Source organism: Macaca nemestrina, chromosome 15, assembly GCF_043159975.1.
Source record: "Macaca nemestrina isolate mMacNem1 chromosome 15, mMacNem.hap1, whole genome shotgun sequence".
In the NCBI taxonomy this organism is placed as follows: Eukaryota; Metazoa; Chordata; class Mammalia; order Primates; family Cercopithecidae; genus Macaca; species Macaca nemestrina.
The window spans coordinates 30,757,575-30,773,137 of record NC_092139.1 but is presented as its reverse complement, the minus strand read 5'-3'; the positions used below and the strand labels follow the sequence as shown (position 1 = coordinate 30,773,137).

At 47.8% G+C, this 15,563-nt stretch overlaps 1 protein-coding gene across 1 annotated transcript; it reads left to right on the top strand.

Annotated features, from left to right (window-relative positions):
- Positions 1–9,626: 9,626 nt before the first annotated feature.
- On the top strand, positions 9,627–13,849 carry LOC139358473 (uncharacterized). The gene is made up of 2 exons (XM_071079493.1): positions 9,627–11,546; positions 11,835–13,849. The coding sequence occupies exons 1-2, from the start codon at positions 10,203–10,205 to the stop codon at positions 12,180–12,182; spliced, it is 1,692 nt and encodes a 563-aa protein (XP_070935594.1). The 5' UTR covers positions 9,627–10,202; the 3' UTR covers positions 12,183–13,849.
- Positions 13,850–15,563: the final 1,714 nt, after the last annotated feature.

The following is a 15,563-nucleotide window of genomic DNA, read 5'->3' as shown; positions in this document are numbered from 1 at the left end:
ACATTAGCTGGGTGTGGTGGCTTCTGCCTGTATTCCTAGCTGCTTGGTGTGGGGAAAAGAAAGAGAGATCAGATCATTACTGTGTCTATGTAGAAAAAGGAAGACATAAAGAAACTCCATTTTGATCTGTACTAAGAAAAATTGTTCTGCTTTGAGATGCTGTTAATCTGTAACTTTTGTCCAAACCCTGTGCTCACAAAAACATGTGCTGTATTGAGTCAAGGTTTAATGGATCTAGGGCTGTGCAGGATATGCCTTGGTAAAAATGTTTTTGCAGGCAGTATGCTTGGTGAAAGTCATTGCCATTCTCCATTCTTTATTAACCAGAGACACGATGCATTGCAAAAGGCCGCAGGGACCCCTGTCCAAGAGAGTCTGGGTATTGTCCAGGTTTTCCCTCACTGAGACAGCCTGAGATATGGCCTCGTGGGAAGGAAAAGCCCTTACAGCCCCCCAGCCCAACACCCATAAAGGGTCTGTGCTGTGGAGGATTAGTGAAAGAGGAAGGCTTCTGTGCGGTTAAGAGGAAGGCATCTGTCTCCTGCACGTCCCTGGGAATGGAATGACTTGGTGTAAAACTGACCATACATTCTATTTTGAGATAGAAGAAAACCACCTTATGGCTGGAGGCGAGACATCATGGTGGCAATACTGCTCTGTTCCTCTTTACTGCACTGAGGTGTTTATGTAAAGTTAAACATAAATCTAGCCTAAGTGCACATCCAGGCACAGCACCTTTCCTTAAACTTATTTATGACACAGAGTCTTTTGCTCACATGTTTTTCTGCTGACCCTCTCCCCACCTTCAGCCTATAGTTATGCCACATTCCCCTCGCTGAGAAAGTAAAGGTAGTGATGAATAAATACTGAGGGAACTCAGAGACCAGTGCCAGTGCAGGTCCTCACTTGCTGAGCCTGGTCCCCTGGGCCCACTTTTCTTCCTCTATACTTTGTCTCCATGTCTTATTTCTTTTCTCAGTCTCTTGTCTCCACCTTGTGAGGAATACCCACAGGTGTGGAGGGGCAGGCCCCCTTCAGCTTGGGAGGCTGGTGCAGGAAGATCACTTGAGCCCAGGAGTCTGAGGCTGCACTAAGCTATGATCACGGCACTGCATTCCAGCCTGGGTGTCAGAGCAAGACTAAACCTCTAAAAAACATAAAAAATAAAAAAGTAATTTGAAAAATTAACGTAAAAAATATATATGCCATACTTTGTTTATCTAGTCAGCTTTTGATGGACATTTGAGTCATTTCCAGTTTCTAGCTATACAAAGCTGCTGTGAACATTTGTGTATAAGTCTTTGTCAGCACTCACTTTAATGTATGGTAAAACTAGTAAATTTGTCTGGGAAGATGCTACCACCCCATCACCACTAGCCAAAGTATATGTATGTGTGGCCAGGCGTAGAGCAGAGGGCAGCATGAAGAATTTGTTTCAGGCCCGGACAATCATCGTTCCTCATTCCCCTGGCAACAGTAATTGGGCCAAGGAGCAGGCATGTGACCCAGAAAGGTTAGAGTCTTTTCCCAAAAGAAAGAAAAAAAATGTTTTCTTCCTGGGTTGCTAAAATGGGACAATGTATACTTGAAGGTATACAGGCTGGTCTTGAACTCCTGGCCACAAGTTTCTGCACTGGTTGTTTAGAGGAAGCCCTTCTACAGTAGGAGAAAATCAGAAGAATGCGTAAGGGAAAATGGGGTGGGGGGGAGAGAGAGAATTCCTACCTCCTCTATGAATTAGACTTATGCCAGACAGGAACACTCATGTTTAGACAGAACTGGGAGTCTGAAATAAACCTAATAAGGAAGAAACTAGAGGTTAAAGAGAATGGACATAGTAGATACAGCTGAAATTAAAATACAAAATTAAAAAACACAAAAATTGGCCAGGCGCGCTGGCACATGCCTGTAATCCTAGCACTTTGGGAGGCCAAGGTGGGTGGATCACCTGAGGTCAGGAGTTCAAGACCAGCCTGACCAACATGGTGAAACCCCATCTCTACTAAAAATACAAAAAATTAGCTGGGCGTGGTGGTGGGCACCTGTAATCCCAGCTATTCAGGAGGCTGAGGCAGGCAGGAGAATCACTTGAACCCAGAAGGCAGAGGTTGCAGTGAGCCAAGATTGCGCCACTGCACTCCAGTCTGGGTGACAAGAGCAAAACTGTGTCTAAATACACACACACACACACATACACACACACAAATTAGCCGGATGTGGTGGTGCGCACCTGTAATCCCAGCTACTTGAGAGGCTGAGGCATGAGAATTGCTTGAACCTGGGAGGCTGAGGTTACAGTAAGCCGAGATCACGCTGCTGCACTCCAGCCTGGGCGACAAAGCGAGACTCTGTCTCAAAAAAAAAAAAAAAAGAAAAAGAAAAAAAGAAATTTGCATTTTATGTTGTAGACATTGGGAAATTGTATCAGTCTGTTAGGGCTACCATAACAAAGTACTGCAGACTGGGTGACTGAAACAACAGAAATTTATTTTCTCATAGTTCTGAAAGCTAGAAGTCTGAGATCAAGGTGTTGGCAGGTTTGGTTTCTTGTAAGACCTCTCTCCTCTCTCCTTGGCTTGCCCAGGGTCGTGTTCTCCCAGTATCTGTGTCTTCACACGGTCTTCCTTCTTTATGTGTCGGTGTCCAAATTTCCTCTTCTTACAAAGATGCAAGTCATATTGGATTAAGGCCTTTTTTTTTTTTCCTTTGAGACTGGGTCTCACTCTCTTTCCCAAGCTGAGGTGCAGTGGGGCAATCATAGCCAGCCGCAGCCTTGGACGTAGTGGCTTAAGTGATCCTCCTATGCCAGCCTTCCAAGTAGCTAGGACTACAAGTGTGTGCCACCACACTCTGCTAATTTTTCTAATTTTTTTTAGAGATGGGGTCTCACTATGATGCCCAGGCTGGTCTCAAATTCCTGGCTTCAAGCAATCCTCTGGCCTTGGCCTTTCAAATTTCTGGAATTACAGGCATGAGCCACCATACCTGGCCATGGCCTCATTTGTAATTACCTCTTTAAAGACCGTGTCTCCAAATATAGGCACTTTCTAAGGTACTAGGGCATAGAACTTCAACATATGGATTTTTTTTTTCTTGAGACAGAGTCTCACTGTCACCCAGGCTGGAGTGCAGTGGTAGGATTTCGGCTTACTGCAACCTCTGCCTCCTGGGTTCAAGCAATTCTCCTGCCTCAGCCTCCCAAGTAGCTTGGATTACAGGTGTGTGCCACCACACCCTGCTAATTTCTTTGTCTTTTTAGTAGAGACAGTGTTTCACCATGTTGGTCAGGCTGGTCTTGAACTCCTAACCTCAAGTGATCCACCTGCCTTGGCCTCCCAAACTGCTGGGATTACAGGGATGAACAACCATGCCAGGCCTCAATATAAGGATTTTTATGGGAAAACAATTCAGCCCATAAGAGGAGCCATCAAAGACTTTTTTTCCACTACTTCACATGTTTTATTTTGTTGTACATTCTTCTAGAACCAGGTTCATTTTCTGAGTTTTGTAGAAAAATAGATATTCGAGCTACCATTTACATACATTTACCTAACTGTCTAGTCTTTTAAGAAAAATCAGATACATTCCCTGGAAACATGAATAGATTTTTTTCTTTTTTTTTTTTTTTTTTTTGAGACAAAGTCTCGCTCTGTCTCCCAGGCTGGAGTGAAGTGGCATAATCTTGGCTCACTGCAACCTCCACCTCCTGGGTTCAAGCAATTATCCTGCCTTAGCCCCCTGAGTAGCTGGGATTACAGGCATGCTTCACCATGCCTGGCTAATTTTTATATTTTTAGTAGAGACGGGGTTCCACCATGTTGGCCAAGCTGATCTCGAACTCCTGACCTCGTGATCTGCCCGCTTCGGCCTCCCAAAGTGCTGGGATTACAGGCATGAGCCACTGCACCTGGCCAAATAGAAGACTTAAAAAAAAATTTTTTTTTGTAGAGATGGAGTCTCACCGTGTTGCCCAGGCTGGTCTTGAATTCCTGTGCTCAAGCAATTCTCCATTTCAGCCTCCCAAAGTGCTGGGATTACAGGCATGAGCTACTGTGCCTAGTTCCCACGAAAGGCTTTTTCTTTTCTTTTTTTTTTTCTTTTTTTAATACTGAGTCTTGCTCTGGCCCAGGCTGGAGTGCAGTAGTGCAATCTCGGCATACAAAAACCACCACCTCCTGGGTTCAAGCGATTCTCCTGCCTCAGCCGAGTAGCTGGGATTACAGGCGCCCACCACCATGCCCAGAGAATTTTTTTGTATTTTTAGTAGAGATGGGCTTTTGCCATGTTGGTCAGGCTAATCTCGAACTCCTGACTTCAGGTGATCCACCCACCGCAGCTACCCAAATTGCTGGGATTGCAGGCGTGAGCCATCGTGCCCAGCCTGAAGACTTTTAAGTAGAGAAGGGCAAGAACAGATCTGTACTTGAAAACATTACTGGTAACAGAGTGGAGAATGGACTGAAGGAGGAAAAGAAAAGAGGTATGAAGGCTTGTTAGAGACTTTTGGAATTTCCCAGGCAAAGAAATGATTAAGGCCTGAATTACAGAGCCTACTCTTAGACTGACACCTGATTAGAATATAAATCACCTATAGATAGAGTGACTCATGAGCAGTTGATGACTTCCCACTAGGATGAATTGATACAGGATGTTTATGCACATTTGCTTTGAAGAGGGAGAAAGCCTTTTCCTGTTGTCACAACTGTCAGCATTCACCCATGCAAGCTTTCAGCTTACTTATGTCTGCAGCTCGATTTTATAGGCTGGGTTTTGTTGGAAAATAAATTATTTGGGGGCTGCTTTTTATTAAAAGGGAAAGCTTACCGAGGACTTCCTTACCCTTACTATCTGCCTAAATACTTTCTTTTTAACTCCTATATCAGAAAGTTCACAAAATATGGAATTGGGTCCTACTTGGAGTCTAAGTTCTGGAATTACTGGGTGAATAACCTTGGGAAAGTCATTTTATCTCTCTGAACTTCCATTTTATGATATGTAAAATGGAGATGATAATTTCTACCATGCAAGTTTGTTAAAATAATTAAATGAGATTAGGCCAGGTGCGGTGGCTCATGCCTGTTATCCCAGCACTTTGAGAGGCCGAGGCAGGTGGATCACCTGAGGTCAGGAGCTCAAGACCAGCCTGGCCAACATGGCGAAACCCTGTCTCCACCAAAAATACAAAAATTAGCCGGGTGTGGTGGTGCACACCTGTAATTCCAGCTACTCGGGCGGCTGAGGCAGGAGAATTGCTTGAACCCAGGAGGCGGAGGTTGCAGTGAGCTGAGATTGTGCTACTGCACTCCAGCCTGGGCGACGAACAAAACTCTGTCTCAAAAAAGAAAGAAAGAAAGAAAAAAAATTAAATGACATCATGAATGAAAACTATATTTATTTCTTATTTTTATTTATTTTTCTGAGACAGGATCCTGCTGGAATGCTGTGGCGTGATCACAGCTTTCTGCAGCCTCAACTTCCCAGGCTCAAGTGATCCTCTCACCTCAGCCTCCTGAGTAGCTGGAACTTCAGGTGCTCACCACCACACCTGGCTAATTTTTTGTAGAGATGGAATCTCATTATGTTGCCCAGGCTGGTCTCGAACTCCTTGGCTCAAGCGATCCTCCCACCTCGGCCTCCCAAAATGCTGGGATAACAGGTGTGAGCCACCGCACCTGGCCTGATCTCATTTAATTATTTTAACAAACTTTTATGGTAGAAATTATCATCTCCATTTTACATATCATAAAATGGAAGTTCAGAGAGATAAAATGAGTCACCTCACCCAGCCCATGAAAAGTATTTTAAATATCTGCACACATGTTATTTATTGCACTTGGTATCCCCAAAAGATACTTTTACATCTGTAGTTGGGAGTGGGAAGCAGATATTTGTCACAGAGAAAAACAGTGGCTGTGATTTACTGAGTTGCCTACATGAGTCCTGGATGTGAGCCTTTGAGTACCTCTTTCTTCTAGAAGGGATCCCTAGGTCACAGGAGCTGGTTGGGTAGTAGTTGTATCAATATCTGAGAAAAACTGAAACTAGGCCGCATAAAACTTAGAAACTAGGCCTCATAAAAAAAGAACTTAAAAAAATTAACACCAGGTGGCTCTGGATAGGGTCCCACCCTGCCTAGATAGGGTCCCACCCTGATAGGGTCCCACCCTGCCAATTCCGGGAAACAACCTCATGGGGTCCCACCCTGCCAATTCCGGGGGTCCCACCCTGCCTCGAAGTTCCCGGAATCAACAACTCCAGGAAAAAAACCTCATAAGGTCCTGCTCTAACCAATTAGAACAAGACACCTTGCTCAGGCCATAGACAGACCCAATTACCACGCGCCTTAAAGCTTTGTTTGAATTTCGCGCCCTAAGCTGTGTTTGAACTTGTGTTTGCCTATATAAACAGCCTGTAACAAGCAGTCGGGGTCCCAGGGCCAACTTAGAGCTTGGGACCCTAGCGCGCTAGTAATAAATAACTCTCTGCTGTGAATCTCGTGTTGGTGATCCTTCGCGGCGACCCCTGCCCAGGAGGGAATCGACAGTTCGGTTCCAACATTTGGTGCATTGGCTGGGAAGTGGGGTCGTCCGAGGACCCCCGACCCATCCGGCGGAGACCCATCTGGCCCGGGCCACAGACTGCTGACTGAACGGACCTACCAGGTACTTTCGTTTTGTTCTGTCTGTCTTGCCGGCTAACTCTGAACTCTGGGGAGTACTCCTTCTGAATTAAGTGGGGAAGGGGGACAGACGTGTCCGGCACCTTCCCACTTACGCCCTGGGGGACGCCCTGGCGGTAGTCTGGGAGAAGGCTGACGACTCAGTCAGCCTCCTTAAATCTGTAGGCAGGTCGCCCCTGCCGTCTGAGTATTTTATGATCTTGTGGCGCCACTCTCTGGCCGCGCGGCTTCTCCTTACTTGTCTGGTCTTTGTTTTTGTTACTTTCATTTTGTCCTTGTTATACGTGGACGAAATAAGACAGACGTTGACGACTCCTTTGTCTCTGACCCTGACTCACTTCCCTGACGTTCGGGCTCGAGCCCACAACCTCTCCACAGAAGTCCGTAAAGGACGATGGCGAAAATTCTGCTCGTCCGAGTGGCCTACCCTCCATGTTGGGTGGCCCCAGGACGGAACATTTGACCTCCCAATTATCTTACAGGTTAAAGCAACAGTGATGGATCCTGGGCCACACGGACACCCAGACCAGGTGGCCTACATAATTACTTGGGAGGATCTGGTCCGAAACCCTCCCTCTTGGGTGAAACCCTTCCTCCATTCCCCTTCCCCACCCCAGTCTACCCTTCTTGCCTTAGAAGCCCCCCCAAAAAAACCAAAAAAATCAGAAACCGGACCCGCATAAGCCAGTCCTCCCAGATGAACCCCAGAGGGATCTCCTCCTTCTTGACCCCCTGCCTCCTCCACCTCAAAACCCCCTTCTGAGACCTCCACCTTACGCTTCACCCTTGCCCCCTGTCTTGTCCCCAGCTCTTTCCTCACCGCCTCGGCCCCTACCCTTTCTCCAACTTCTCCCTCGGCCCCTCCCTCCACCCCGTCTCCTTCTCCAGCCCCGCCCAAACTCACCCCTCGGACGCCGCCACCGACACCTCCTCGTCTCCGCTTGCGGCGGACTGAGGACCCAGATGGCCCTTCCACTTGGCAATCCTCCCTTTTTCCCCTCCGTACCGTCAATCGCACGGTCCAGTACTGGCCCTTCTCTGCCTCTGACCTCTACAACTAGAAAACCCATAACCCTTCCTTTTCCCAAGACCCCCAGGCCCTAACCTCGTTAATAAAATCCATTCTCCTCACTGGGATGATTGCCCACTTGGGATGATTGCCAGCAACTCTTGCAGGTCCTCCTAACCACTGAAGAAAGGCAGCAAGTCCTCCTGGAGGCCCGGAAAAATGTGCCAGGACCAGGAGGCCTCCCAACCCAACTTCCCAATGAAATAGACGAGGGATTTCCCCTCACCCGCCCGGACTGGGACTATGAAACGGCACCAGGTAGGGAGAGTCTCCGAATCTATCGCCAGGCTCTGTTGGCGGGTCTCAAAGGGGCAGGAAAGCGCCCCACAAATTTGGCCAAGGTAAGGACCATAACTCAGGAAAGGGATGAAAGCCCGGCAGCCTTCATGGAAAGGCTTCTGGAAGGGTTCCGAATGTATACCCCATTCGATCCAGAGGCCCTAGAACATAAGGCTACCGTAGCTATGGCATTCATAGATCAAGCTGCATTAGATATCAAAGGAAAACTCCAAAGACTAGATGGAATCCAAACCTATGGATTACAGGAATTGGTTAGGGAGGCAGAAAAAGTATATAATAAGAGAGAAACCCCTGAGGAAAGGGAAGCCAGGTTAGCAAAGGAACAGATGGAGCGAGAGGATCGTAGGGACCGAGTGAGAAATAAGCATTTAACAAAAATCCTGGCGGCAGTTGTGAAAGAGAAAGGACCAGGGAGAGAGGGAGAAAAGCGAAGGCGGCCAAAAGTGGAAAAAGACCAGTGTGCCTACTGCAAAGAACGGGGACATTGGATTAAAGATTGCCCCAAGCGTCCTAAAGACCAAAAGAAACCTGCCGCTGTCCTCACCCTAGGTGAAGATAGCGAATAGGGGTGTCAAGGCTCTGGAGCCCCCCCGAGCCCCGGCTAACTCTCTCTGTAGGGGGGCAACCCACCACCTTCTTGGTGGACACAGGCGCCCAACATTCAGTTTTGACAAAGGCAGACGGGCCCCTGTCTTCCCGCACATCCTGGGTCCAGGGGGCAACAGGGGGAAAATTGCACAAGTGGACTAACCACCGGACAGTTAATCTTGGACAAGGAATGGTGACACATTCCTTCTTGGTGGTACCTGAATGCCCCTACCCCCTCCTAGGGCGAGATCTTCTGACCAAGCTCGGAGCCCAAATCCATTTCTCCGAGACAGGGGCCCAGGTATTAAATCGGGACGGTCAGCCCATCCAAATCTTAACTGTGTCTCTGCAAGATGAGCATCGGCTTTTCGACGCTCCGGTTATCACTAGCCTCCCTGATATTTGGTTGCAAGATTTTCCCCAAGCTTGGGCGGAAACGGGAGGACTCGGGCTAGCTAAGTATCAAGCCCCAATCATAATTGATCTAAAGCCCACGGCGGTGCCCGTGTCTATCAAGCAATATCCCATGAGCCAAGAGGCTCATATAGGAATTCGACAGCACATTAACAAATTTCTAGAACTCGGAGTGTTGCGACCTTGTCGCTCACCCTGGAACACTCCTCTTCTGCCAGTAAAAAAGCCTGGTACTCAGGATTACAGGCCTGTCCAAGACTTGAGAGAAATCAACAAAAGAACAATGGACATCCATCCCACGGTCCCCAATCCTTACAACTTACTCAGCACCTTAAAACCAGGCTATGACTGGTATACAGTATTAGATTTAAAAGATGCTTTCTTCTGTTTACCTCTGGCCCCCCAAAGCCAAGAACTCTTTGCCTTTGAGTGGAAGGATCCTGAGAAAGGAATTTCGGGCCAATTGACCTGGACCCGGCTTCCCCAAGGATTCAAGAACTCTCCCACTCTCTTCGATGAGGCTCTTCATCAAGACCTGACCGACTTCCAGACCCAAAATCCAGACGTGACTCTACTCCAGTATGTGGATGACCTCCTCTTGGCTGCTCCTACAAAGGAAATCTGTATACAAGGTACCAGGCATCTACTCCAGGCACTGGGTGAAAAAGATACCGGGCATCCGCCAAGAAGGCACAGCTCTGTCAGACCAAGGTAACATATCTGGGGTATATCCTGAGTGAAGGGAAAAGGTGGCTCACCCCTGGGCGTATAGAGACAGTGGCTCGCCTTCTACCACCACGAAATCCCAGGGAGGTACGTGAATTCTTGGGAACTGCTGGGTTCTGTCGCTTGTGGATACCCGGTTTTGCTGAACTGGCCGCCCCCCTTTATGCACTCACCAAGGAGAGCACCCCTTTCACCTGGCAGACAGAGCATCAATTGGCTTTTGAGGCACTAAAACAAGCACTCTTGTCTGCCCCGGCCCTTGGGTTACCGGACACCTCAAAGCCCTTTACCCTCTTCCTGGACGAGAGGCAAGGAATTGCCAAAGGGGTCTTGACCCAAAAATTAGGGCCTTGGAAAAGACCGGTAGCATACCTGTCTAAGAAGCTAGACCCTGTGGCGGCCGGCTGGCCCCCGTGTCTCCGTATCATGGCAGCCACCGCTATGCTAGTCAAGGACTCTGCTAAGTTAACCCTTGGGCAGCGACTGACTATTATTACCCCACATGCTCTAGAGGCCATAGCGCGGCAGCCCCCGGACCGGTGGATAACCAACGCACGCCTAACCCACTACCAGGCCCTCCTACTGGACACGGACCACGTCCAGTTTGGCCCTCCGGTCACCCTAAACCCTGCTACGCTGCTGCCGGTACCGGAAGACCAACCAAGCCCACACGATTGTCGGCAAGTACTGGCTGAGACCCATGGAACACGGGAAGACCTTAAAGACCAAGAACTCCCAGAAGCGGATCACACCTGGTACACAGACGGCAGCAGTTACCTTGACTCAGGTACCCGGAGGGCGGGAGCGGCGGTAGTAGATGGCCACAACACCATTTGGGCACAATCACTACCTCCTGGCACGTCTGCACAGAAGGCTGAGTTAATAGCACTAACCAAGGCCCTAGAGCTGTCAAAGGGAAAGAAAGCTAACATTTATACTGATAGCCGGTATGCCTTTGCAACGGCTCATACTCATAGAAGTATCTATGAAAGAAGAGGTCTCCTAACCTCAGAAGGAAAGGAAATCAAGAACAAAGCTGAAATAATTGCCTTATTGAAAGCCCTTTTTCTTCCTCAAGAAGTGGCTATAATTCACTGCCCCGGGCATCAGAAAGGACAGGATCCAGTCGCAGTAGGAAACAGACAGGCTGACCAAGTAGCCAGGCAAGCCGCCATGGCGGAAGTACTGACCCTAGCCACAGAACCTGACGAAACCAGCCACATAACTATTGAACATACTTATACCCCAGAAGACCAGGAAGAAGCAAAGGCCATAGGGGCTATAGAAAACAAAGACACTAAAAACTGGGAAAAAGGAGGGAAAATAGTCCTTCCCCAAAAGGACGCCCTGGCAATGATCCAGCAGATGCATGCCTGGACACACTTGAGTAATCGAAAGCTAAAATTACTGATTGAAAAAACTGACTTTCTAATCCCAAAGGCAAGTACCCTTGTAGAACAAGTGACATCTGCCTGTAAGGTCTGTCAGCAGGTAAACGCTGGGGCTACCCGAGTGCCAGAAGGGAAACGAACTTGTGGTAACCGCCCAGGAGTCTATTGGGAAATAGACTTCACTGAAGTAAAACCTCACTATGCTGGATATAAGTACTTACTGGTGTTTGTAGATACCTTTTCAGGATGGGTAGAAGCCTACCCCACCCGGCAAGAAACGGCACACATAGTAGCCAAGAAAATTTTGGAAGAAATCTTTCCTAGATTCGGACTTCCCAAGGTAATTGGGTCAGATAACGGGCCGGCCTTCGTTTCTCAGGTAAGTCAGGGGCTCGCCAGGATATTGGGGATTAATTGGAAATTACATTGTGCCTATAGACCCCAGAGCTCAGGACAGGTAGAAAGAATGAATAGAACAATAAAAGAGACCCTTACTAAATTGACCTTAGAGACTGGTTTAAAAGATTGGAGACGCCTCCTATCCTTAGCCCTGTTAAGGGCCCGGAATACACCTAACCGTTTTGGGCTCACTCCATATGAAATCCTCTACGGAGGACCTCCCCCTTTGTCAACCTTGCTTAATTCCTTCTCCCCCTCCGATCCTAAGACTGACCTACAGGCCCGGCTAAAAGGACTCCAAGCAGTACAGGCCCAAATCTGGGCCCCCTTGGCAGAACTGTACCAACCAGGACATCCACAGACCAGTCACCCCTTCCAGGTGGGAGACTCTGTCTACGTTAGACGACATTGCACTCAAGGACTAGAGCCTCGGTGGAAAGGACCCTACATTGTTCTCCTGACCACACCCACAGCCATAAAGGTTGACGGAATCTCCACTTGGATCCACGCATCCCACGCCAAGGCTGCTCCAGGGACGCCCGGACCAACACCACCTGAGACATGGAAACTCCGACGCTCCGAGGACCCGCTCAAGATAAGACTCTCTCGTATCTAGCCCCTTGCTTGTTACTAGCCCTCCTTCCCTGCGTCGCTGGCAGTAATAACCCCCACCGGCCATATAACCTGACCTGGCAGGTGATTGATTTTAGTACTCATGAGGTCTTAGATAAAACCTCAAAAATTGCTCCTATGGGGACTTGGTTCCCTGACCTCTATTTCAACCTAGACAAAATAGCGAAGATAGATGACATGGAAGGGGGAGAATGGAGAAAACAGGCTAGAAGGGTGTCTGTAAGCCGGAACGGGTTCTATGCCTGTCCCGGATTCAGGACAGGAGAAATGAAAAAAACTTGTGGAGAAATAGATGCCCTGTTTTGCGCTAGTTGGTCCTGTATAACTACTAATGATGGAGAATGGAAATGGGCCACGAAACCCTGGTACATAACCATGTCCTTTGTCCAGCGCTGCACCAGAACCCGATATTCAAAAACTTGCAATCTGGTCCGCATCAAGTTTGAAGATGCAGCAAAATCTGATAACCGTTGGATATCCGGGTTAATATGGGGCCTATATTTATACCAAAAGCCACTGTATGGAATCCCCATCCAAATCAAATTAATAGTCAACCCTATCACAGCCCCTGTCGCAGTAGGACCAAACCAAGTTTTATCAGAAACAGGGAAGCCCCTGGTTCCTGCATCGAGAGAGCCCCAACCAAGAGCTCCTAAAAGCACTTCCCCGCCTCCAATCTCCACCTCCTCTAAATACACACCTTCAGCCCAAAACGTCACCCACGGGCCCCTTGACCTGGGAATAGGTGACAGGCTCCTAAATCTCATAAAAGGCTCCTACTTCGCTTTAAACCAGACAAAGCCAGAATTTACCTCCTCTTGCTGGCTATGTCTGGCAACAGGCCCCCCTTACTATGAAGGCATCGCCTCCACTAATAATTTCACTAACTCCGCCAATCCTACTGGATGCGCGTGGGAACAACAAAGAAAACTAACCCTGGCTGAGGTTTCTGGGTTGGGGACCTGCATAGGCCGAGTGCCCCCTAGTCACCAGCATCTTTGTAATGTAACCTTGACAGTACCCAGCTCCAATCACTATTTGGTCCCCTCCGAGACGGACTGGTGGGCTTGCAACACTGGGCTCACCCCCTGTGTATCCACAGCTGTTTTTAGCAGCGGCACCCACTATTGCGTATTGGTACAAGTTGTTCCCCGAGTATACTATCACTCTGGAGACTCCTTTGATCTCCGGTATGAGCAAAAAACTCATACTAGACCAAAGAGAGAACCTATCTCCCTCACCCTCACCGTTATGTTAGGAATTGGGGTAGCGGCTGGAGTTGGGACCGGGACAGCAGCCCTAGTGCATGGTAACCATCATCTGCAACAACTTAGAATAGCCATAGATGAAGACCTTAGAGCCATAGAACAATCTATCACAAAACTTGAAGAGTCCTTGACTTCTCTGTCTGAAGTTGTATTACAGAACCGACGAGGACTAGAAATTGTCTTTCTGAAAGAGGGAGGGCTCTGTGCAGCCCTGAAAGAGCAATGTTGTTTTTATGCAGATCATTCAGGAGTAGTTAAAGATTCTATGGCAAAACTGAGAGAAAGATTAGACAAGAGAAAAAAAGAGAGAGAATCTCAGCAAAATTGGTTTGAAAATTGGTACAACCAATCCCCTTGGCTTAGCACCCTAATCTCCACCATCTTAGGACCCCTCATCCTACTCACGCTCATCCTGACTTTTGGGCCATGCATACTCAACCGCTTACTCACCCTTATTAAAAATAGATTAAACATAGTACATGCTATGGTTCTGACCCAACAATACCAGACCCTCAGGACTGAAGAAGAGGCTCAAGATTGAGCCTCTGACACAAAAAGAGGAGGGAATGAAACTAGGCCTCATAAAACTTAGAAACTAGGCCTCATATAGAGAAAAAAATTAACACCAGGTGGCTCTGGATAGGGTCCCACCCTGCCTCGATAGGGTCCCACCCTGATAGGGTCCCACCCTGCCAATTCCGGGAAACAACCTCATGGGGTCCCACCCTGCCAATTCCGGGGGTCCCACCCTGCCTCGAAGTTCCCGGAATCAGCAACTCCAAGAAAAAACCTCATAAGGTCCTGCTCTAACCAATTAGAACAAGACACCTTGCTCAGGCCATAGCTAGACCCAATTACCACGCGCCTAAAGCTTTGTTTGAATTTCGCGCCTTAAGCTATGTTTGAACTTGTGTTTGCCTATATAAACAACCTGTAACAAGCACTCGGGGTCCCAGGGCCAACTTAGAGCTTGGGACCCTAGCGCGCTAGTAATAAATAACTCTCTGCTGTGAATCTCGTGTCGGTGATCCTTCGCGGCGACCCCTGCCCAGGAAGGAATCGACAGTTCGGTTCCAACAAAACTAGCCGGGAGAGGTGGCAGGTGCCTGTAGTCCCAGCTACTCGGGAGGCTGAGGCAGGAGAATGGCGTAAACCCGGGAGGCGGAGCTTGCAGTGAGCTGAGATTCGGCCACTGCACTCCAGCCTGGACCACAAAGCGAGACTCCGTCTCAAAAAAAAAAAAAAAAAAAGAGCTACTCTGTTTAATATCGTTTATGCATATGCCCGGTGAATGTCAACACATCATTAGTAATACTGTTGTTTACAACAAATGATTTCAGAAAATTTTGGCTTGAGTTTGTTATTACATATAATAATTAGCATTCTATAAATGTCATACCTCACTCAAATCCTTCAGATGTGGGATCGCTGAGGAAATGGCTTTTAAACTGAAACCTGAAGGATAAGTAAGACTTAGTTCTGAGAAGGATGTGGGAAGAATAGCCCAGGCAGAGGAAATGATGAGTTTGTGGCCCTGAGACAGGAAAGAGTTCATTGTGGAGTTCATCAAAGCAGGCTTATGTGGCAGATCTCAGCAGTCTATGCAGGCAAAACTTGGTTAAAAAAAAAAAAAAAAAAAAAAAGATTCTTCTTTTGTGTCTCATGTGCTTAGAGTTAACACTAATTAAGTGTCTTGGATATGGTCAAGGCTCAAACAATGCTAACAGTTGAAACAGCGACCCATGAGGCCAGGCCCAGTTCTGACCCAGTGAGGACAAAGAGATTTGAGGTGGGGAGAAAAATTGAACTTAAAGATCCAGCATATTTATTCAGTATGTCCTCATTCATAGCTGTCTTTTTTTTTTTTTTTTTTTTTTTTTGAGACAGAGTCTTGCTCTGTTGCCCAGGCTAGAGTACAGTGGCACAGTCACAGATCACGGCAGCCTTGACCTCCCAGGCTGAAGCTATCCTCCCACCTCAGCCTCCCCAGTATTTGAGACCACAAGAGTGTGCCACCCTACCCAGCTAATTTTTTTTTTAAATAGAGACAGGGTCTCACTATGTTGCCCAGGCTGGTCTCAAACTCCTGGGCTAAA